We start from the raw sequence: 22,062 nt of genomic DNA, 5'->3' as shown, positions 1-22,062 counted from the left end.
ACACCATAGGGCTTCCCTGGTGGCACAGTGGTTGAGAGTCCGCCTGCCGATGCAGGGGACACGGGTTCGTGCCCCGGTCCGGGAAGATCCCACATGCCGCGGAGCAGCTGGGCCCGTGAGCCATGGCCGCTGAGCCTGTGCGTTCAGAGCCTGTGCTCCGCAACGGGAGAGGCTACAACAATGAGAGGCCCGTGTACTGCAAAAAACAAAACAAAACAAAACAAACACCATAAAGTCAAAAGACAAATGAAAAAGTGGGGAAAAATATTTACATCTCAATCACAGGCAAAGGGCTCAGTTTTCTAATATATAAAGAATTTGTAGAAATTAGCAATAAAAAAATAACCCAACAGAAAAATCAAAAAAGGATATGAGCAAAAAGGGCACACAAAAGGACATATGTATTACTTAAAAATACGGAAAATTTTGACTTTACATTCATGAGAGAAATACAAATTAAAACTTCACTGAGATACCATTTTTCAGATTCCAGTAAATTGTAGAGTTTAATATCACCCTGAATTATTTATATGTATATAGACACTCTCATTTACTGATGATGGAAGTATAAATTGTTTCAGTTTCATTGGAAGGCAATTTTGTAATAGCTATCAAAATTGTAAATTCATTTTCTCTAAGCTAGTAATTTGACTTTTACTGTGTATATTATAACTGAACATGTGTGCAGTGATGTTTACAAGATTGTTAATTGCAGCATTTTTGTAATAGCAAAAAATTGTAAACAACCTTAGTGTCCCTCAGTGGGGGAAAGTATGAAAATAATGTGGTATGTTCATATAATGATGTTCAGCAGCTGTAAAAAGAGAATAAGGAAGCTCTTTATATCTGACATGAAAAGATCTCTAAGATATATTATTAAATGAAAAAAGCTAGGTTTAACAATATAACGGTGTAGTATGCTCCATATGTGTAAAAGAGTTGGGAGGAGAATGTATAGTCATACATACACTTTAAAAGTCTCTGGAATGACACAAACTGTTAACAGCGTGTGTGTGTATCTTCTCGTGTGCATACATGGAAGGAAGTGAGTGGGTTAGGGCTAGGCATATCCGCCTTTGCATAATGAGAAAAAAGAGAAATAGGTGCTGTCTCCTCCAGAACTTCTACTTCTGTTTCTTAAAAATTTTATTATGATATGCTAATTTTGTTAGCACCAGGCAGTTGGCAGCCATTCACTGGAAAATTTTAATGAAAATAGATAACAGAAGGATTTGGGGGTGGGGGGAAATTCTAGACTAAGCTTTTTATTCTATTAAGCTTTTTCTCTGGGAAATTTAATTTAACCTTTAGTTCATTTATGATTTTTTGATAATAATAGTTGCATACCTGTAATAAAAATATTTGATTTTGTTAAGATCATCTTGTAATTTATTTCAGGTAAAATTTTTATTACTCATTAAGAAAGTGATACAGCTTGATGGCTGTACCTCTTTTTTTTGTATTTTGAACCATATGACCCCAAAATATATAGTTATATGAAAATATGTTGTAATGAAAAAGTAAAATACAAAACTACACATTCAATATCATTTTTCTTTTACTAAAATATTATATATATACATAAATATATAAGTTAATACCTGCGTTTATATAATAGTTATAATTGTAGATATTTACTATATATGTATATGTCATATGTATCTATATATAAATGTTTAGTAAAATAATAAATGCATGTCCATGTAGGTTTGTATGCATGTATATGAAGTGCATGTGTTAGGAAAAAGGGCTAGAAGGAATTAGACCAAATTGTAGTATCTCTTCATGGTAGGATTTCAGATGATTTTTAAAAATATTTTCGTTATAAGCATTTGTATTTTTCCACTTTTTATATTATGTAAAATTGATGATAAATGTTTTAATGGTATTTCTCTAAGAATTTTTACTGAAGCTTCTTTTTTCCTTCATGAAAAGAGTTTTTCAGCTTATATCTTTAATGGATACCGGATTGCCTCAGTGTTCTAATGAGAAAATAGAACTTGCAATTCTGTGGTTCTTGGATCAGTTTCGTAAAACATATGTTGGTGATCAACTTCAGCGAACCTCAAAGGTAGGTTTTTACTAGAGATTAAAATTAATGTTATTGAAGATGAAGAAAGGTGTTCACATGTAACAGCTTTAAGCTGAATGATATATTTGGGCAATTTCTACATAAGAAATTTAGTTGATCAATTGAAGTCAGTTGATTAATTGGTATTGAAGGTAATGTGAGATTGCTTGTTTTATGCCTAGATTTACCATTGTCTTTGAAGATTGATTGGCAGAGTTAGAGAATATTTTTTATGTGGTTAGTCATTAGTTAAGATTATTTTAAACACCTTAATGAATTTTGCCTTATTGTATTTCAAGGTTTAAAACATACGATTTACTCTTTTAGTAGTTCTGAGGGTTTTGGTGGGGGTTTTTTTTTGATACTTATTTTTGTGGTTTCCAGTGTATTTTCCACTCATTTCTTGGCATTTTTACATGATAAATGATGAGGACAAGAAGAGTAAGACATGCCTTTGAGAGGCTGCAGTTAACTTAGTGAAGGGAACATTTCTACTATGGTGATTGAAAGTTTAGCATTAGCAAGTTCAGATGAATTGATCTTAAGGCATTAAGGTATTATTGAGGGCATTTATGTGAACCCTAACCAGATATTTAGTAGCACTTGGACACTGAGTAAGATCTATGAGGTTTTTTTTTTTCTTTTCTTTTCTTCCTGGAGTAATAACTTTCCAAAACCTTCTCTGTTGGAAGTCCTAAGGATATTCTTATCTCCTTTGGATTTATAGTTTGTATTAGTAATGTTAAGAGATTAAGTTCTAGAATAAGCTTTTTATATTGAACTGAGCTTTGTTTTCCCTGGGAAATTTAGCTTAACCTTCAGTTCATTTATGGTTTTCTGTTAATAGTAGTTGTATAGTAGTATGAAAAGTATTTGATTTTGTTAAGATCATCCTTTAGTTTACTTCAGGTAAAATTTTCTTTGCTTTTTAAGAAGGTGATGTAGTTTGATGCTTTCTTTGTGAAATACATTGTGATATTTTATTGCCATTTAGGATTTGTTTTCATTCAGGATTAATATCAAAAAAATTTTCTTAGAGTTAAGCTGACATTGAATGAGACAACTAGGGAGAAAAAGGAGTAGCTAGATATAACTGTTTTAGGTTGACAGTAAGGCAAATTAGAATCAGACAAAAATTACATGGTATAAAATTTATACAGGGTACACATTGAATTATGATAAACTGTCTTGTTTTAAATGTACCCAGAGAGTTTATTTTGCTTTTGCAAAAGTGAATACTCTTGAAACATTGCTTATCTAATATCCATTTGGTCTGGGTCCTAAATCAGAACAGTGTAATATGGAGTGGAAAAGCCTTAAAATTATTGTGGTTAAAGCACTTGGAAATAATTATGTAAAATGAAATCGATTGTTTTAGGGCAATGGGTTTGAGAAGTTTTTTTCCTGAAGATTCTTATATGTATATAACTTTTAATATAAGGTAATTGTGAAAAAAGTGAATTATAAAAGATAAGTTTTTCTTTTTTGAAATTGCTTACATATTAGGAAAAAATAAACGCATCATCAGACTGGTGTTGATTCTTTTATTTTAATTTTACTCTAACATTTTTGATGCATCTTATCCTATTTTCAAAGAGAATAAGGTGATTTTATTTCTGAGGCATTCCTACTGCATAACCTTGAAGTGAGGCCAAAGCTTTCCACTTTTCTTTTTTTTGGCTTGTCTGCTGATCTGCCTTAGTAGGAACTGTTTTGGGGGTCCTTATTGTGTGCCCTGGCACTCTTCTAGGAACTCTTCACATTCTCTCTAGGTCTTAATAACAAGCCTGCAAGTTTGGTATTATTGTTCCCATTTCACAAATGAAAGAAAAGACTGTCTAAGACATTTAAAATAAGTCCTCTACATACTGTTTTTCTGTCAACCACACTAAGGAGGACCAGATGGAAGATATTTTTTGGTGAGAGCATTCCGGATTATGGCAAAAAAAGGGAGAGCATTAGGTTAAAGTAAGCGAATAATGTTCAGTGTGTACTTATTTTGTACCAGGAACTTTCCAAAGCTCTCTTAAGCATTATGTCATTTAATTGGATCATATAGAGTATGACTTAAAGTTCTTCCGTCTCTTTTCTATGTATGTCATCAGTTTCATGCTTCACTACTCCATACTTGTATTACATACTTTATGTGTACTAAATTTTTTTCAGCTCCTTTAACAGTCTACATTCTCTTTCAATTCTGGACCTTTGAAAAAAATTGTTTCCTTTGCCTAGGACACTATTTTTTTTAATTCATCTTCCACTTCCCTGCCTTACTTAGCTAACTTCTACTTTTCTTTCACGTCAGATACCCCATCCTTTAGGATGCTCTTCTTAACTTAAATTCTGGGAGAGTTTCTGTCTCCTATTTTAGGATTATTATACTGCATTGTAATTATTTCTTAGCAAAACATATAGAGACTATAATCTGGGTTAGGACTGTTCTGTCTTCTTTATTGTTATCACCTCCACATGCTTGGCATATTCCTTGTATGCTTTCTACTAGATAATGGTTGAATGTATATATTTAGTAGAATTTCATAGGAATAGGGTCTAGATATCATGTATAATACTTTCAGGTAATAAAGGGTATGTTCTTGAGTTGGAAAATGATGCTGACTTTAGTGAAGTTGTTTGACAGTTTTTTTAAAAAGACATAATAATTGATTTATTTTTAATTGATTTATTTAATTTATTTATTTTTGGCTGCACTGGGTCTTTGTTGCTGCACACGGGCTTTCTCTAGTTGCGGCGAGTCGGGGCTACTCTTTGTTGTGGTGCGCGGCCTTCTCATTACAGTGGCTTCTCTAGGCACGGGCTCTAGGCGTGCGGGCTCAGTAGTTGTGGCATGCGGGCTTCAGTAGTTGTGGCTCATGGGCTCTAGAGCACAGGCTCAGTAGTTGTGGCTCATGGGCTTAGTTGCTCCGCGGCATGTGGGATCTTCCCGGACCAGGGCTCGAACCCATGTCCCCTGCATTGGCAGGCGGATTCTTAACCACTGTACCACCAGGGAAGCCCTGTTTGACAATTTTAAGTAAGGTATACCATTAATAAGCATCTTAAAAATTCTATAAAAGCCTTCATGTGCAAAATAATATAATTTAGAGAAATAAATGCTCCAGGAACCAAGGTGGGAATCATTGAAGTGATTGTATAGAAGTATGTCCTATAAGTGAGAAAGAAAAATCATAAATAGTAGCTGTAGGTATTAATTGAGCAATTAGTCTGTGCCAAAGACTTTGCTCAGCACTTGACAGGCATCTAATTTCATCTCACAGAAACTCCATGGAAATAGTTATCTTTATTAACATCCCCACCACTTTTTACAGATATGGAAACTGAGGCTTGGAATAGTTAATTTGATTAAGTGGTTGAACCTGGATTTGAACCCAGGACACTTGATAGAGCCTTTGCTGCTAACCACTTTGCTGTATTGCCTCCTGTTGGATCTTTGACAGGGATATTGAATGGGCCTTTCAAGCTCAACAGGTTCTAAAAAGAAACATTGTCTTCTAAAATGCTTTCTACCTACTTTTCTTTTTTGAGGAAGAATGACTTTTAACCCAAAATTTCCACTTTGTTCTTATTTCTTATGTCTAATATGTCACCTATTCTTGCTGATTTTATTGCCTAAATATCTCTCAGTTCCACTCCTTTCTCAGGAGTGGAACTTGCCTTTTTATTCTTGTTACTGCTTACATTTCTCACTAGATTTCAGAAGTCTTCTGGTTGTACTCTTTGTTTCCTTTTTGCCTTCTTCCAGTCCAGTTTCCATACTGCCACCAGAGTAATCTTTTCTTCAGTAGAAAACCAGAGAGAATAGTGTAATGAATAGTCACACATCCATCTTCCAGCTTTGTCAAATCTGAATGCTTTGCCATATTTACTTCAGATCTGTATATTTTAAAATTAAATATTGAAAACATATTGCTCTGATTCTGTTTGCCTCACTTCTTGCCCAAAAGTAACCACTACCCTAAATTTAGTGTGATTTTCATGCACGATATCATTCTTTCCCACATTTCTGTGTATTTATTAACAAAACATAGTATTATTAACTTTATAGAAAATTATTAGGCAGAAACTTGCCTTTTTTGATCAACATTGTTTTTGAGATTTATCCATGATGATACATGTAGTTTTTGTTTGTTTGTTTGTTTGTTTCAAAGAACAGGTGTCATTCTTTTTTTTTAAATTTATTTGTTTTATTTATTTTTGGCTATGTTGGTTCTTCGTTGCTGTGCACAGGCTTTCTCTAGTTGCGGTGAGTGGGGGCTGCTCTTCGTTGTGGTGCATGGACTTCTCATTGCGGTGGCTTCTCTTGTTGCAGAGCAGAGGCTCTAGGTGCACGGGCTTCAGTAGTTGCAGCACATGGGCTCAGTAATTGTGGCTCGCAGGCTCTAGAGCGCAGGCTCAGTAGTTGTGGCGCACAGGCTTAGTTGCTCCGTGGCATGTGGCATCTTCTGGGACCAGGGCTTGAACCCGTGTGCCCTGCGTTGGCAGGCAGATTCTTAACCACTGCGCCACTAGGGAAGCCCTGATACGTATAGTTTTAAGTATTTTAATTATTTAATGGTATTACAATATATTACTGTGCCATTATATATTCTTTTTTTTTAAATATACATTAGGTGTTTCCAGTTTTAACGTTTACAAAAAATACTGCAGTATGTATACTAATACCTATTTCCTCATGCATATGTATGAGTATCTATTTTTTTTTTTTTTTTTTTTTTTGCGGTACGTGGGCCTCTCACTGTTGTGGCCTCTCCCGTTGCGGAGCACAGGCTCCGGATGCGCAGGCTCAGTGGTCGTGGCCCACGGGCCCAGCCACTCCGCGGCATGTGGGATCTTCCCGGACCTGGGCACGAACCCGTGTCCCCTGCATCGGCAAGCGGACTCTCAACCACTGTGCCACCAGGGAAGCCCTGTATGATTTTCTTGAAGGTAAATACTAGGAGTGGAATTGCTAGGTTGTGGAATGTTCATATCTTCAGCTTTACAGGATATTATCAAGTTGCCCTCCTAAGTGTTGTAACAGTTTATTCTTCCTCCCCCAGCAGAGTAGGTGTGTGTTGCTGTATATTGTCATAATACTTGCTTTTGTCAGTCTTTAAATTTTGCCGTTCTTCAGGGAACACATTTCTTACTGTGTCATTTCTCTGCTTAAAATTATTATTGATTTCCCATTATTTACAAAATAAATTTCTTCGTATGGTCAAACTTCACCTACCTTTGCAACTTTTTCTTTTGATACTGCATTCTATTCTATGACGTGATGTATATGTGCTGCTGTGTATTTATTTCCTGCTTGCATATTTCAATTATCCAATGAATATTAATAAGTAACTACTTTATATTAAGGCCAGGGATACAAAGGCAAATAGGATGGTCCATCTCCCCAGTAAGTTTATAAATTAAAGAGGGAAGATAGCAAATAAAGAAAAAAAATAGAAAATTTATCCATGTCTATATTTAAACAGTATATAAATAAGGAAAAGACAGACTGTTAAATAAATGCTACAAATATATTTTGTTATATCTATGTAAAAATTATATTATTCACAGCACACAAATATCAAATCCAACTAAGTTAGAGGACTCTTAGTGTGCAAAGTAGAAGATTATGATTTAGGGGTAGGGAAGGATTTTTTTAAGACATAAAAAGCCCAAAGTGTAGATACAAAGGTTGATAAATTCTACCCATTTTAAAAGTAAAAACTTCTGTGGATAAAAAAGGTACAGTAAACAAAGTAAAAAGACAACCTGTAGACAGGTTGTAAGATATTTGTAATACATGTAACTTAAAGAGAATCAATATTCAGTTATATAAACAATTTCTATGAATCAATAAGAGAAAAACAACTCAGTAGAAAAATGGGCAAAAGATGTGAATAAACAATTCACAGAAGAGGAAATCACAGTTGCCGATAAACATGAAGAAATGTTCATCCTTTTGTGGACTCGAGAATGCAAATTAAAGCTGCAGTGAGATACCATATTATACCTGTTAGCTGGAAACAGTTACAAAGTCTGACAAGTGTTAAGTATTTGTCAGGAAGTAAAATAGCAAACACTCTACACTGCTGGTGGAATCCAAATTGGTAAAATTGCTTTGGAAAACAGTTTAGCAATATTTAAGAAGGTTAAAAATGCATATACTCTTGGATCAGGGAACATAAATTCTAAGAACATACTTTAAAGATGCTCACGTGTACGGATGACTTATTTAAGAGTATTTTGGATACAACATTGTAAATCAACTATACTTCAATAAAATTAAAAAAAAATATTTCAGGTATACAAACAATTGGAAAACTTAATTTTAAAAATACCATCTACTCTAATACCCCAAAAGCCCTTCATAAAATAGGAATAAATCTAATGAAAGATGTAGAAGACGTGTACAGTGTAAACTCTAAAACATTGTTGTAAAAAATTAAATGAGCCCCAAATAAATGGACATATATATACTATGTTTATGAATTGGAGACTCAGTATCATTAAGATCACTTAAGTAAAGTAAGTGGTAACAATGTGTCATGAAATAGAGAATATCGATAAAGGGAAATTTTTAAAAAAAGAAACGAATAGAAATTCTGTAGTTGAAAAGTACAATAATTGGTATGAAAAGTATACTAGAGGGGCTCAACAATATATTTTAACTCGCAGAAGAAAGAATTAGCAAACTTGAAGATTGACTATGTCTTAGTTTGGGCTGCTATAATACATACCATTGACTGGGTGGCTTAAACAACAAAAAATTATTTCTCACAGTTTTGGGGGCTGGTAGCTGAGATTAGGGTGCCAGTGTGGTTAGGTTCTTGGTGAGGGCCCTCTTCCTGATAGTGTCCTCACATGTCCTTCCTTGCTCCATGCCAAAAATGAGAGAGTGGTTCTTTGTCTGCTCCTCTTTTTATAAGGGCATTAATCTCATCATGAGGGCCCCACCCTCATGACCTCACCTAACCTTCGTTACTTCCCCCAAACCCCACTTACTAATACCATTCCTTTGGAAGTTAAAGATTTAACATATGAATTTTGGGGGACACAAACATGTAGCCCATAACAGATGGCTAGAGATTATAGAATTCAAAAAACAGACAAAAAAGAATGAAGGAGGGCTTCCCTGGTGGTGCAGTGGTTGAGAGTCCGCCTGCCGATGCAGGGGACACAGGTTCGTGCCCCGGTCCGGGAAGATCCCACATGCTGCAGAGCGGCTGGGCCCATGGGCCATGGCCACTGAGCCTGCGCATCTGGAGCCTGTGCTCCGCAACGGGAGAGGCCACACAGTGAGAGGCCCGCATACCACAAAAGAAAAAAAAAATGAATGAAGGAAAATGAACAGAGCCTGAGAGAACTGTAGATCCCCGTTAAGTACACCAACAAGCATATGGAGTACCTGGTAGGAGGAGTAACAAAGAGGACAGCAAGGAGCAGAGGGCTTCCCTGATGCCGCAGTGGTTGGGAGTCCGCCTATCGATGCAGGGGACACGGGTTCGTGCCCTGGTCTGGGAAGATCCCACATGCCGCGGAGCGGCTGGGCCCGTGAGCCATGGCCCCTGAGCCTGCGTGTCTGGAGCCTGTGCTCTGCAATGGGAGAGGCCACAACAGTGAGAGGCCCACGTACCGCCAAAAAAAAAAAAAAAAGTTGGAGTGACTATACTAATATCAAACAAAATAGACTTTAAAACAAAAAATGTCACTAAGGATGAAGAGGGACATTTTATAATGATAAAATAATCAACCCATGAGGAAGATATAACAGTTACAAACATATTACTACCTAAGAACAGAGGCAAAAACTAAAGCCTCTGTTTTTTACATGAAGCAAAAACTGACAGAAATAACAATGTTAATTGAAGAATTTAATGCCCTAGCTTCAATAATGAATGGAACAACTAGACAGAAGATCTATAAGGAAGTAGTAGACTTGAACAGCACTATAAACTAACTGGACCACAGACAACTACAGAACACTCCACCCAACAACAACAGAATATACTTTTTTCCCATGTACACACAGAACATTGTCCAGGATGGACTACGTGCTTTACCATAGAACAAAACTCAGTAAACTTAAGAGGATTGAAATAATACAAAGTATGTTCTCCAACCACAATGGAATGAATAGAACTCAGTAAAAAAGAAATTTGGGGAACTCACATATATGTGGAAATTAAACAACACACTTCTAAATAACCAATGAGTCAAAGAAGAAATAAGAAGCGAAATTAGGAAATACTTCTAGGTGAAGGAAAATGAAGACACAATATACCCTAACTTATAAGATTCATTTAAAACAGTACTTAGGTCTAACTTTATAGCTATAAACTCCTACATTAAAAAAGAAGAAACATCTTTAATAGCCTAACCTTCTACCTTAACACTGGAAAAATAAGAAACTAAACCTAAAGTAAGCAGAAGGAAGGATATAATAAAGTAAGAGTAGAAATTAATGTAATAGAAATTATAATTCATGGGAAATTAAATCACCAGAATTCAGGAGAATTCATTTCAATACTATAATGACATACCACTTCACTCACCCCTAGGATGGATATAATCATAAAGACGGATAACAACATATCGGTAAAGATGTGGAGAAGTTGGACCTTCATACACTGTTGCAATGTAAAATGGTGCAGCTAGTTTGGAAAACAGATTGGAAGTTCTTCAAAAAGTTGAACATAGAGTTGCCATATGATCCAGTAATTCCAGTCCTCTGTATATACCCAAGAGAAATGAAAGCACACATCCACATAAAAACTTTACACACTATTCGTAGAAGCATTCCTTGTAGTCATTAAGTCAAAAAAATCCAAATATCCATCAACTGAAGAGAGGATAAATAAAATGTGGTATATCCCTAAATGGAATATTATTCAGTCATAAAAAGGAGTGAAGTATTGATACATGCTACACCATGGATCATCCTTGAAAGCATTACGCTAAGTGAAAGAAGCCATTCACAGAAGAACAAATATTGTGTGATTCTACTTATAGGAAATTTCCAGAATAGACATATCTATAGAAACAGAATGTAGATTATTGTCTAGTAAAGGTTTCTTTATGTTGTGTTGAAAATATTCAAAAATTGATAGTGATGATGGTTGCAAATATCTGTTAATATACTAAAACCAATTAATTGTACACTTTAAATGTGTGGTTGTATGAATGTCTCAACTACTACCAAAAAAGGACTAAAGCTCACTTTTAAAATGGGGAAAAGATTTAAACAAGCACAACTAAAGAAGATATCTAAATGGCCAATAATCACATAAAAAAATGCTCAACATTGTTAATCATCAGAGAAATATGAAAGAAGTATCATTTCATGCCTGCCAAAATGGCTAAAAATGAAAAGACTGATAAACCCAAGCCTTGACGATGGTGTGGAATATATGAAACTATGATGTGTTGCTGATGGCAGTGTAAACTGATGTATCCATTTTGGGAAACTATTTGATGAGTCTACTAAAGCTGAACAGAGCTTACCCTATAGTTCATCAGTTTCACTCTTAGGTATTTACCCAGAAGAAATAAGTTTATATATCCAAGTGACTTATATAGGAATGTTCATAGTAGCTTCATTTATAATGTCCCCAAACTGGAAACCTATTTCACCAACAGTCTAATGGATAGATAAATTAATGTGTACCACATGGCAGTAAAAGAAAAGAAAAATATTATGATACATGCAGAAATGTGGGTAAATTGATGATAATCAATTTAGCCATGATGATGAATGAAAAATTAGACACAAAGTATACATGCTTTATGATTCTGTTTAACAATTTAATGTGCTATTTTGATTGATTTGTGAATATCAATCCATCCTTAAGTCCATGGAATAAATCCCACTTGATCATGATGTATGATCCTTTTTATATATTGTTGGATTCAGTTTGCTAAAATTTTGTTGAGGATTTTTACATCTGTATTCATCAGAGATATTGGCCTGTAAAAAAATTTTTTTGTAGTGTCTTTGACTGGTTTTAGTATTAGAGTAATGGTGGCTTTATAGAATGAATTTGGGAGTGTTCTGTCCGGTTCAATTGTTTGGAGTAGTTTATGAAGGATCAGTATTAGCTCTTTGGTAGAATTCCCCTGTGAAGCCATTCGGTCTTGGACTTTTGTTTGCTGGGATTTTTTTTTTTTATTACAAATTCAATTTTACTTCTAGTGATTAGTCTGTTCAGATTATCTGTTTCTGAGTCAGTCAAGGAAGGTTGTATGTTTCTAGAAATTTGTCCATTTCTTCTAGGTTGTCCAGTTTGTTGACATATAACTATAGAATTCTCTTACAATTTTTCTATCTCTTGGGCTTCCCTGGTAGCACAGTGGTTGAGAGTCCGCCTGCCGATGCAGGGGACACAGGTTCGTGCCCCGGTCCGGGAAGAACCCACATGCTGCGGAGCGGCTGGGCCCGTGAACCATGGCCGCTGAGCCTGCGCGTCCGGAGCCTGTGCTCCGCAACGGGAGAGGCCACAACAGTACCAGAGAGGCCCGCGTACCACAAAAAAAAAAAAAAAAAAAAAAATTTTTTTGTATCTCTGTGGTGTTGGTTATTTCTCCTCTTTCATTTGTTATTTTGTTTGTTTGTGTCCTCTTTTTTTTTCTTGAGGAGCCTATCTAAAGGCTTATCAATTTTGTTTATCTTTTCAAAAACCAGCCCTTTGTTTCATTGATTTTTTTTCTATTGTTATTTTTGTCTCTATTTTATATTTTTCCTCTCTGATTTTTATTATTTTCTTTCTTCTGCTGACTTTGGGCTTCGTTTGTTCTTCATTTTCTAATTCCTGTAGGTGGTAGGTTAGGTTGTTTATTTTAGATTTTTCTTGTTTCTTGAGGAAGCCCTGTATTGCTATAAACTTCCCAATTAGAACTGCTTTTGTTGGTATCTTATAGATTTTGGAAAGTTGTGTTTCCACTTTCATTTGTCTTGATGTATTTTCTGATTTCCTCTTTTTTTTTTTTTTTTTTTTTTTTTGCGGTACGCGGGCCTCTTACTGTTGTGGCCTCTACCGTTGCAGAGCAACAGGCACCGGACGCGCAGGCTCAGCGGCCATGGCTCACGGGCGCAGCTGCTCCGCGGCATGTGGGATCTTCCCGGACGGGGGCACGAACCGTCCCCTGCATCGGCAAGCGAACTCTCAACCACTGCGCCACCAGGGAAGCCCTGATTTCCTCTTTTATTTCTTTATTGACCCATTGATTTTTTAGTAGCATGTTGTTTAGTCTCCATGTGTTTGTTTTTCCCAATTTTATTCCCATAATTGGTTTCTAGTTTCATACTGTTTTGGTTGGAAAAAGTGCTTGATATAATTTCTGTTTTCTTAAATTTGTAGAAACTTGTTTTGTGGCCAGCATGTGATCTATCCTGGAGGACATTCCATGCGCACTTGAAAAGAACGTGTTTTCTTCTGTTTTGGGATGGAATGTCCTGTAGATATCTGCTAAATAAGTCCGACTGATCTAATGTGTCATTTAAGACCACTGTTGCCTTATTGATTTTCTGTCAGGATCATTGTGTATTGATGTAATGGGGCATTAAAATTTCCTACAATTATTGTGTTATTGTCACCTTCTCCTTGTATGTCTATTAATATTCACTTTATATATTTAGGAGCTCCTGTCTTAGTTGCATATATGTTAACGAGTGTTATATCTGCTTCTTATATTGATCTCTTTATCATTTTATAATGCCCTTCTTTGTCTTTTGGTATAGTCTTTGTTTTAAAGTGTATTTTGTCTGCTATGAGTATTGCTACCCTGGCATTCTTGCTTTTATTTGCGTGAAATATCTTTTTTTCCATCCCCTCATGCTCAGTCTGTGTGTCTGTAGCTCTGAAGTGAGTCTCTTATAAGCAGCATAGAGATGGGTCTTATTTTTTTATGTAGTCAGCTACCCTGTGTCTTTTGATTGGAGCATTTAGTTCTTTGACACTTGAAGTGATTATTGATAGGTATGTACTTATTGCCAGTTTGTTACTTGTTTTCTGGTTGTTTTTGTAGTTCTCTTTTCTTTTTTTCTGTTCTGGTTTGATGATTTGTTTGTTTGTTTTAGTGGTATGCCTGTATCCCTTTCTCTCTAGTTTTTGTTTATCTATTGTAGGTTTTTGACTCGTGGTCATTGTGGGTTCATATGTGTTGGCCTATAACTATATCTACTTGTTTTAAACTGGTATTCATTTAAGTTCAAATCATTCTAAAAGATCTATATTTCTGGGCTTCCCTGGTGGCACAGTGGTTGAGAATCTGCCTGCCAATGCAGGGGACACGGGTTTGAGCCCTGGTCTGGGAAGATCCCACATGCTGTGGAGCAACTGGGCCCGTGAGCCACAATTACTGAGCCTGCAGGTCTGGAGCCTGTGCTCCGCAACAAGAGAGGCCACAATAGTGAGAGGCCCGTGCACCGCAATGAAGAGTGGCCCCCACTTGCCACAACTAGAGAAAGCCCTCGCACAGAAACGAAGACCCAACACAGCTATAAATAAATAAATTAAAAAAAGAAAACAAAAGATCTATATTTCTTTACTCTCCTCTCCCACATTTTGTGCTTGTGATGTTGTATTTTACAGCTTCATGTTTATCCCTTTAATGTTTTTTGTAGTTATAGTTGACTTTACAATATTTTGTCCTTTAATCTTTGTACTAGCTTATATAAGTTGTTGATCTCCAGCCTTTACTGTATATTTGCCTTTACTAGTGAGTTTTTTTTTTTCCTATCCTATAGATACTTAATTCTTGTTATATCCTTTTCTTTTGCACTTTAGAGAAGACCCTTTACATTTCTTTTATGGAAGGTTTAGTATTGATGGTGATCGGGTCCTTTAGGGTTTTTTTTCTCCTCTGCTCAGTGGCTGTCACCGTCCTACTGGGGGCAGGGGCAGGTTTCAAGTTGCTGAAATAGAAGCCCTGAGGATCAGGTCTGAGCTGGCTCTGTTCCCTCTATGTGTGTGCTCTTCCTCCTCCCAGCACTGGCACCCTTGCCCTAGAGGGGAGCAGTGCTGGAGCAACAGGGGCTGGAGCAGGCCCTTGGTGTGGATCTGGGCACAGGATTGTGGCAGTCCCAGCTGGAGTCAGAGTCCTAGACCACTTATGTCAAACTGCTTCCATAAATGCCAGTAATGACCGCCCATATCCCATTCGGGTTTTGTTCAGGGTTCAAGCCACCTTTGTCCCTCACAACTGAGCACTCCCCTGAGCCACTGCAGCCCTAGCCCCAGTGTGGAACCATGTTGCAAAGCAAGCAGGGCCAACGTGGGCGCTTAACTGAGGTTGGGCCTTGCGTTGGGACAATCACAGGAAACTTGTAGGAGTCTAGGGCAGTTTCACTCTGCTTTCTCCACTTTATTTCAAGAGTAACCAAGTGTGTGTATGCCCTTCACCAGCAGAATCTAGGTTTCTTACAGCCTTCCTGTTTTTCCCACTGGTTTTCTGACCAGCTAAGGGAACTTGTATTGGTGGTGTCAGACTGCAGGGCTGGAGCACCCAATATGTGACTTGAACCTCTCACTCCCTAGAGAGGATCCCCCTCCTATTCTTGGTCCCCTCCCAGGGACCCAGGTCCTGACCTGATCGTTTCTCTTTCCTTCCTACTGGATTCCGTGTGGATCTTTCTTACAGCCTTGGTTGTATAAGAGTTAGCAACTCTCCAGTTATTTTAGTTTTCAGTGGGAATTTCTCGAATGTAGATGTATTTTTGATGTGTTCATAAGTCCCATGTCCTCCTGCTCCACGATCTTGATCTGAATCCCCCATTGTAATTTTTAATCCAGTTAAAATTGAATTGTAAATTTTAAAATGGGATATGGAAGAACCTTTTTTATAGACACACACACACAGAGATCTTGGCTTCTGAATATTTATCAGTAGGTGGAAATTTTGAACTTTGTTTTTAATTCCCTTTATTTATTCAAGCCAACCCTACCCATAAACATCAGTTTTGCTTTTGTTGGTTACAGAAATCTCACCAGTAAGTTGAATTGCAGAAGTTAGTTAAATTGTGGTCGTTTAGATCTTGGAATGTACTTTCCTTTAAAAATAGATCTACAAAGAACTATTTAATCAGTGACACTGATAAGCCATAGTATTAATAGAAGTTTCCTGAATTTTGGCCTCCTAAACTAGGATACCAGAAATTGAGGAGGAAGCAAGTTCCCTTTCCCTCTTAGGATTTAAATTTTCAAGTAGACAAGTTAGTCTTAGAGGTTTTCTCTCCTTTTCTTCACTCCCAGTTTTGACATCCTATACAGTCAGTCACCACCAGAGGGATTTCATTCTTTGAAATGATCTGTAACTCTCTTTTCTCCATCACCACACTACGCACAGCAACACACATGCACACAGCAACACACAAACACACACCTCACAAATTTGCTTTTTTTCTAAACACTTGGCATCTGCTAGGTGTCAAAAGGGAAGACTCCCAATTAATGGATGAATGAATTATCCTAGGAAGGATTTACCTTTTCTAAAGAAGATATTTGTTAGTGCCAAAGAATTTCAAATAGTATAACAAAGTGAAGTAAGTAAAAAAATCACTCTGTTTGAGGTAGTTACTTAGATTGAGGCATTACGTGGTCTGGGAATGCACTCTCATGTTATTTCTACTTCCACCTCCCCCTTTTTTGCCTTCATCCTCCTGAATTAGCTATTTTCTAAAAATTTGCAAATTGCTTTTCAGGAAGGTTCTCAGGGCATTGTTAGGAAGCCAAAGGGAATAAAGGCAACATACTAATTTATAAATAGGTGACCATGCATTCAGATTTGCCTAGGATTGTCCCAGTTCACACTTGTTGTGCTAGCATAATTGATAATTAATTGCTCCATCTTTTGTTCTCAAAAGTGTCCCTGGATAATAAGTTATATGGTCCCTTTATGTACAAGCCATATGTTCATAAATAGGATATTGTAGTAATTCATAAATGGGAAATAACTTTATTAAGGTCAGGCAAAGTGATCCTTTTCTTTTGCTTCTCTGGCTCTCCATACCTGAGTAAAAGCCTTATTTATAATCATCATGAACTAGTGATATATAAGCACATTGTATCCTTGTAATTCTGTGGAATAACTTGGAATTTGTACTAAGACAGTAAGTGACTGTTGATGTATTTTCAAGTTATCCAAAATAGAAATGGGAATATTTCAACTTTCAAGTATCATCTTTGTATATGGATTTCTAAATTGTGTTTTGTAATTACTTTACCTGTTATCAAGCTTTTCTCATGTTGAGTACCACATGAAGCAGCAGATGGCATTCTCTCTCTACAACTGTTAGATCCTCCTGTGTAGAATATTAGTAACAGTTACTGGTAAATCGAGTAGGGAAGCACGTGAATAATGAAAAAGAAAAACATAATCGTAACGGTAACTTAAGTAGACTGCTGTAACTATAATTGGCAATCCAGTGTTGAAATAATGTACTTGCTGCTTTTCCAGGTAACTTGGATATATTTCAATTTTGGGCAAAACAATTTTTGTATATGTATTTAATAACAGTTTTAGGAGAAAGTATTTAAGAAATCACATGAAAATTGTTTTGTGCATAGGATTTTCACTTTGGTGAAAAATACGTAGCAGCTTTAAAACATTTAAACAGTAAACATTTAACAGTAAAAAAATATTCTAGTGTAACAAGTATATCATGCAGGTTGTAGGGGGAAGAAAGTACCTTCAAAAGTTGATTGTTTTTTTTGAAGTTTGAGTAGAGAGAATAATGATCACTGACTTTGGGATTTTTAGAGAATAATGATCATTGACTTGGGATTTTTTTTTTTCTATTAAGTGTTTTAAAACTTTTAAAAAAGTTTTCGAACTTTCATTTTGAGCTGCTTTCACATTTCCTGTGTAAATGTATCATAATTTGTCTGTGTGATAGAGTGTTTTCAGAGCTAGCTATGTTTTCCTTCTTGGATAATGGTTAGTGCTTATAGTCCTAGCTAATGCTTATAGTGCTGGATTGTTTTATTGCTCAAGGATTTTTTCTTTCAATTGTCATATAATACATCTAATACATATATAATACATCAGAGTTCAGACAGACCCTTTTTTAAAAATATGATTTCTCTACCCCCATTCCCATGTAATTCATCTTACTTGATAATATTTATTAACTATTGAAAAAACACATTCTATGTCTCTGCTTAATAGAAAGTTGAGCAAAGCAGCCTAAGGCCTAATTTTTTTTTTTAATGTTTTTGCTTTATATGGATTTGCCAAGTTATGCTTGGCACTCCACTCCCTAAGTGCATTTAAGTGTTGATTCAAGAGCATTAAGTACTAGACAGGGAGGTTTGCAGCAGAAAAATCTAAAGTTAAAATCTTAGCAGCTGTTAATAATTGAAATTATCATGTAATTTGGAGAAATACAGGATTTAAATTGGAAAAATAATGGGCTTAATTTATTATTTTTAAACTGACTCCTATGTATTATTTATCATACCAAATCAAATATACCATTATTTGGCATATGTAATCATGTAATTCTTTATACATGTATTCCTTAAACACTTATGGTCTTCCTTGTGCTTAGCACTATGCCAAATCCTGGATATTCCAAAGATAATGATTATTTGTAAAAACTTGATAAAGTATATATGCTTATACACAGAGTATTTTAAATCTGTATTTTCTTATTTTTTCCATTTATTTTAAATGATTATAAATTCTGAAGCATTTATAGAATTTGACATTTGTGGACAAAATGAACAAAGTAAAACTACATGTGCATTTGGATTATGAATGACATATTTTGGATTGTTCTCTTCATTAATTTTTTAAAAGGCAGAAGATAATACTTTCTTTTGGTGGTGATTTTTTTGCCTCAGATACATTTATCTGAACATCTTTTGATGTTTGAAATTTTCCTAATGATTCTAAGAAATTGTTGTGACAAAAATAATAAATGAAATAGTATGTGGATGTGACTAAGATGTGTCTTTGAAGCATTTTCAGCACTAAAAAACACTCAGTTTAAAGAGGTTTTAGTTTTTAAATTTTACAACTAAAACATTTTTCTCCCCACATTGGTCTGTAGTTTTTCTGAATAGGTATTGGGTCTTGTGGAAATCACACACAAGATGATCTTTCCCAACAAATCAAAAGGTGAGGCATGCAAGTCTACTGAATTTACACTAGAAATGTGTTCACCTGTGATGGTGTTGTTAAAATTGGTTATCTTCTTTATTATTTAGTGTCAAAGTAGTTATCAGTGAGAATCTCCTACTTCATTCCAGAAAGTATTTTCTTTTCTTCTGTTAATAATTGCTTTAAGTGGCTTGCTTGAAGGGAATCCAGATGAGAGAGGATCCATCCTACTTCTGCTGCAGAAACCCTGAAGCTACGTAAAATTTGTAAATAATCCATCCCACATCTTTGTTTCTTTTAGCTTCAAGGAATGCTTAACACCTATTATATATTATAATGACTGGATGATCAACTGGAATGATAAGAAAAGTTATTTTAGCTACAAGTTTGTAAATAAATATGGTTAAAATATTTCCAGAAGAGTTTTAGGCTTTAAGATGGTGATTCTATCTCATCAAATGTTTTCTACAAATCTGAATGAGGAATATCGTGGATCATTCTTTAATCGTTTATTTAATAATTCTTTAAAAGTTCTCTATATTAATTATTTAATCAATTATTTACTGATATGTTATTCTTTTTTGGTAGTATAAAAAAGTAATCGTATTATTTTCAAGGCATGTTAGTATTTGAAGAATAGGTATGTTTAGCCTGAGAGCGAGCCTGATATTAAGTAGTTAAACATTTTAATAATATATTCGTGTGTGTGTTTATATTTTTCTTCCTCAAATATATATTGTTCATTGCTAATTCATGTTCTTATCTGATAACTAGGAAGAAAAATTAACAAGGTAGGCTTATTGAAATATGTACATGAATGACAGTCCAGAATTACAGGCTATTTATTAACTTAATAGTGTGATTACAATGATGTAAAACAAACAAAAAATAAGTATTAGAAAAGACAGAAGAAATGTAATTAAAAATTGCTGTTTCTTAATATTTAAATGACAAGCAGTGTTTTCTTTTTGTTTTTTTTGATAGTTTTAGATTTTTCCTACTGGTTATGTTATATATATTTGGAAAGTCTAGTAAAGTCCAATTAAACATGCTTAACTATGTTTGTCTAAGTCTGAATGACACTCTCTTTGTTCAAATGATACTTTTAGGCAACAATTTAATGCAGAGCATAGTAGGCAGTTTATTGGATGAATTTGTTTAAATGTGTTGTCAAAACTTATACATTTAGACTATATTCTAAATCGTATAAATTCAGTTTCTACTATATATAGATGGCTGCAGTGTGCATTTATTAGATTCCTACTGATTTTAGAGAATGTTGTGTGCTTATTATGTTCCCGCTTAGTTCTATCAAACTAGCTATCTCCAAGTTATGTAATGTTAAGCCTCTTACCACCATGTGGCTGTAAACGAGATAAATAGAAATGTCAATAGCATGGATTATAATAGCTACTGTTTATATTCCATCTGGTACATTTATTTTTTTCTCTCTGTGGAAAGGCCAAAAAAATTTTAGCTTAAACAAAGGATAAATGAGCATTCTGAATAAGGCTCCTTTACTGTCCTCATGATTAATGATCACTGAACACTTTTGAAAGATTAGCATTTTTTTAGAGCTGCTAAAAAAAATACTGTTTTATTTAATTACAAGAAAGTAAAGGCTCTTCACACTGACAGGTGGTGGAAATTAGCAGGCAGTTTTGAAATTGTGCTGTGCACGAGAAATTAGATCTCATTTTAATTCTGCTTTTCTCAACTAGCAAATGAGGTTAATGCCATACATATTCAGCTGATATGGATGAAGAAATTGATATAAAGTAGATCAACATAGCTACAGGGCTAGATTAATTTATAGGTAAAGAGGCAGTGATAAATGAAAGTAATGTAGTAGTGGTCACTAAACTCCTCTGCCATGAGGGATTCAATAGCGTTAGTTGCTCATTAAAGGCATTGTCGGGGTGCATCAAATAGAAATTTGAAAAGGAATAACCAACTAACCCCTAATTATCAAAATACAGAAAATACTAATTATACCTTAATTAGCTTTTCTTTTAATGTACTGAAATTTGTTACTTTTTGTGTGGCACAAATGGATAGTTATATCAACAATAAATAGGTTGTTTTAATAACTTTCTTTTACCTCTGGGAAAACTACACTCCAATTTTTAATATGCAATAATACTTCTCTCTAGCCTGTAGGAGATGAAAATTATTAAGTAGCTTGATTTTTTTGAAGATTTTACAGCAGCTTTGGGAAAAATTATTTCACTATGCATCAATTACTTTTAATTGAACTGAATATTTTTCAGATTATACCGAATGCCTCTCATTTAAGTTTAGCAGTTAGAGTTTAAGAAAGCATCATAATGAGAACTGCATATATCCTCTGTCATGCGTTATAATAAGATAAAGATGATTATTTATTTTGAATTTTTAAGAAGTGTCCTAATTAGAAATTATCAAGGTAGTCACCTTATTTATTTCTGGTAGGCAGTGTTAGAGAAATAGAGCTATGTATTTTAGACACTTTTGTGATTTTTTTTTTCTTCCCCAAATAAGGTAGCTATCAAACAATCCAGTTGAGAAAGGATTTATCTATTTAGAATAAAGATGCAGTGCTGGAGTGGGAAGCAGCTTGGGCTTTTAGTAAAATAGACCTCAAGCCTGATCTGTGCTCCTCCTGCTATCTCTTAACTACCCTTGGAAAATCCATTGACTTTTCTACATATCAGTTTCCTCATCTATCAGCAGGAGAGATACCTTTTACAGAGAATTGTGAAGATGAAGTAAGATATGTGAGAAGTATTTAGCATAGAATTTAATACAATGCAGATACTTGAAAGAAAAAAATCTGTTATTGATAAGAAGGTAGGGCTAAATTTTAAAAAATTATCTCTACAAATTCATGTAATGGGGAAATTCTCCATGAAAGAATTTAA

At 35.1% G+C, this 22,062-nt stretch overlaps 1 protein-coding gene across 6 annotated transcripts in view; it reads left to right on the top strand.

Annotated features, from left to right (window-relative positions):
* Positions 1–22,062, top strand: part of RANBP17 (RAN binding protein 17) — a 314,986-nt gene that overhangs the window by 78,804 nt on the left and 214,120 nt on the right. For all 6 annotated transcript variants that reach the window (XR_007476521.1, XM_049708089.1, XM_033432062.2 and 3 more), the window contains one exon: positions 1,936–2,071. Coding sequence is in view for 5 of the 6 variants with exons in the window: in XM_049708089.1 (XP_049564046.1) it covers positions 1,936–2,071 (136 nt within the window). In the remaining variant the exon portion in view is untranslated. The remainder of the gene's footprint in view (positions 1–1,935; positions 2,072–22,062) is intronic.

This window comes from Orcinus orca, chromosome 3 (genome assembly GCF_937001465.1).
Source record: "Orcinus orca chromosome 3, mOrcOrc1.1, whole genome shotgun sequence".
NCBI lineage: Eukaryota > Metazoa > Chordata > Mammalia > Artiodactyla > Delphinidae > Orcinus > Orcinus orca.
This window is presented reverse-complemented; position numbering and strand designations above follow the sequence as displayed.